This window comes from Verticillium alfalfae, genomic scaffold (genome assembly GCF_000150825.1).
Source record: "Verticillium alfalfae VaMs.102 supercont1.7 genomic scaffold, whole genome shotgun sequence".
In the NCBI taxonomy this organism is placed as follows: domain Eukaryota; kingdom Fungi; phylum Ascomycota; class Sordariomycetes; order Glomerellales; family Plectosphaerellaceae; genus Verticillium; species Verticillium alfalfae.
In genome coordinates this window covers 994973-997706 of record NW_003315032.1, presented here as the reverse complement: position 1 = coordinate 997706, position 2734 = coordinate 994973, and the positions used below count along the sequence as shown (strand labels likewise).

Here is a 2734-nt window from a genome sequence, read left to right as displayed (position 1 = left end):
AATTCTTCTTCCGGGTAGTCTGCATCCATATTCGATCCTGATCGTCGCAAGTGAGCCGAAGCGCTGTTGACTCTACCCCTGGTGCCGGAAGATCCAGCAGCAATTCGGACAACGCGAATGCCCTGAGCCGGAGTGTTCACGTCCTGCTGGGGCTCCGCTTGCTTCTCGTCGGATGATTGATCGCGGCTTTCGGGCCGGCTGGACGTTCGGCTGCGCTGTGTAGAGCGGGAGAGGGAGGTCGACCGTCGCTTGGGTTGGGACAATTGACCGAGGCTTTTCGGAGTGTTGCTGAGTCTGATGACCCGTTTACGAACGGGACTGTTTTCTTTGCCTTCTTTGCTTCTGTGTGGTGAAGTTGGCAGTGACGACTTTGATTCATACGCGTGAACACTCCCCGATCGTAAATGTCGGCGCTCCTCTGTGGCAGAAGAGAAGGATGCCGCGAGGTTGCTGACGCGGCGTCGCGTTCGTGGTGGGGAGGCTGCTTGCTGTTCAGGAGGGCCGCCGAGAAGTGCTTTGGTGAGAGCACTCAGTTTCATGGGCACTGGAATCTCGTCGTCGGAGCTGTCGTTGAGCGTGTAGTTTTGGGCCTCTTTTTTCGACGCGGTTGTCCCAGCTGAGGCCACGGGGTTGGATTCGGTACGACCAAGGACAGGTCGTGATGCAGGGCGTCGAAGAGCTTGACGTTGTGATGTTCTCCGAACGAGCCCAGAGCCCTGGGACATGCCCATCGGTGTAGGAGAGGCCGTCGCCATGTCGGGTTTTGTTGTCGTGAGATTCGATGTTGCTGAAATGGGCGTAACGCGTTCCTCCTCTTGACCAAACGTCCCAATGCTAGCAGAGTAGAAGACTGAATCGACCAGAACTGCACTATCGTTCACGCGTTATTCGTACCCATGGTTCTGAAGATTAGAATGGGGAGAAATTACTTTATGTGGCGCGTCATGGGAACTTGTATCGCGGTTGGACATGCCTGCTTGTTCCCTGTCCATGCCGAGTATTTGGGTGGAATCATATCAACCAATCACTCAGTTGCTCCGTTGCTGGGACAACAGAAAACATGTGGAGCCATATCGCCAGAGCTCAGCATATCATTGGCCATAGATCAATATGTCTCCCTTACATAATCACAGGCGGTTTTCGACTTCAAGGGCCTGAGGCACGCCATGCATCTATACTGGGACCAGCCGAAGAATGGAGCGGAACGATTGACGAGAGTGTCCGTCACAGCTTGCCCATCATAATTATATGGCATTGCATCCACGTCTTTCAGTTGGGCTAGCAGACCCGGACGTAGATATGAGCACAAGAAGTCATGTCACGGCAGTAAGAAATGAGGCCGTAGCCGATGCTCAAAAAAGTCGCCAGGGGTTTGATTGTTCATAACTAGACGAACGCTCTACGTGCCGCGAGACACGTCGAAACAGAGTCGAGACCAGATACCCCCATGCCGAAGACGTGTGAACACCTGATCCATCCCATGCGTAGCTTTTCTGAGAAAATTCGGAGGCCCGTCCAATCGTGGAAGTCGTGGGAAGGGTATTTAATCGAAGAGACCGAAGCCCATGTCGTCGTCGGACTCCTCCTTCTCTGTTGATAGTCAGCAATTGAGTCGGCCTCGTAGCAGGTTGTGTGCGAATAAAAAACGTACCCTCCTCCTTGGCCTCCTCCGCGGGAGCGTCACCGCCGGCGGCAGCAGCGCCACCAGCAGCGGGGGCAGCACCGCCAGCACCGCCCGAGGGGACGGAGGCGAGCTTGTTGGAGCCCTCAGCGATGAGCTGTGATGCATGTCAGCAAAGTTGTACAACACCCGAAAGAAAACCTCCCAAGCGATGAGACGACATACCTCGTTGATGTCCTTGCCCTCGAGCTCAGAGAGAAGCTGGTCAAGACGCTCCTGCTCGACCTCAGCACCGACAGACTCAAGGACGGCCTTGATATCAGCGGCGGAGGGAGAGGTGTTGCCACCAAGGGTGAGGAGGAGGTAAGCCGCGAGGTGCTTCATCTTGAATTTGTGTCTATGCGACGAGAAGACGAATTAGCGGTCGTTTGCGAAAGATGTCGAGGATGCGACAGAGCTGGTTGCAGTGGCAGGGCAAGTACTGACAGATGGACGTGGTAAAGAACACGAGAGGTCAATCAATTTAACCGCGAGTTGGGCGGAGACTGAATCTTCGAGTCCGAGGGGTTGATGGGTGGTTTTTTTCGGTATGACCTGACAGGAAGTTGCAGCGAAAAGTTCCAGGCGGAGCGAGTTTTGTCGCAAGCTGACTCTGTGGGCACACCAAAATAGCCGACCCTTAGGGCGAAAGCTGCGCCATTGGTGGGGTGTCACATGTGGCTGGAAACACTTCAAGCACAAGCCACGCGGTTTGTCATTCTCAGCACATTGCCCCACTGTAGCGCTTGGTGCCCCGTCTAATACAAATCCTTGATAATAGTTAGGTAATTGGCACCCCGATTGCTGGCCCAGACTGTATCCAGACGGCCAGGCGCAGAAGGACATCCCAAGGGGGCCGGCCGAACGAGCCTTCTCCCGCCACTTACCTATACGCTGATTTCGCCCTCTACGCTACTGGGCACATATAAACTTGCCCACCTCGCCGCCCGCGTTGAGTCCTCGAAGCCTGCCAACGTCCCTCCCGCCCGCCCAACGCCTTTCACGACCTCGAAAATACTCTACACATTGGAAACAGCTACTTTCAGGTCTGATTTGATTACGGATCGTCTCGAA

General features: G+C 54.8%; 2 protein-coding genes across 2 annotated transcripts in view; both read right to left on the bottom strand.

Annotated features, from left to right (window-relative positions):
• Window positions 1-755, bottom strand: part of VDBG_06126 (serine/threonine-protein kinase MPS1) — a gene marked incomplete at both ends in the record, with an annotated part of 2588 nt that extends 1833 nt beyond the window's left edge. The window contains one exon of the mRNA XM_003003638.1: window positions 72-755. Within this exon, the coding sequence (XP_003003684.1) occupies window positions 72-755 (684 nt within the window). The remainder of the gene's footprint in view (window positions 1-71) is intronic.
• A 788-nt stretch (window positions 756-1543) lies between these two features.
• Window positions 1544-2005, bottom strand: VDBG_06125 (60S acidic ribosomal protein P2; the record flags this gene model as incomplete). Its single annotated transcript, XM_003003637.1, has 3 exons — window positions 1544-1590; window positions 1652-1778; window positions 1847-2005. 3 exons carry the CDS (start codon window positions 2003-2005, stop codon window positions 1544-1546), a joined length of 333 nt encoding a protein of 110 aa, XP_003003683.1.
• Window positions 2006-2734: the final 729 nt, after the last annotated feature.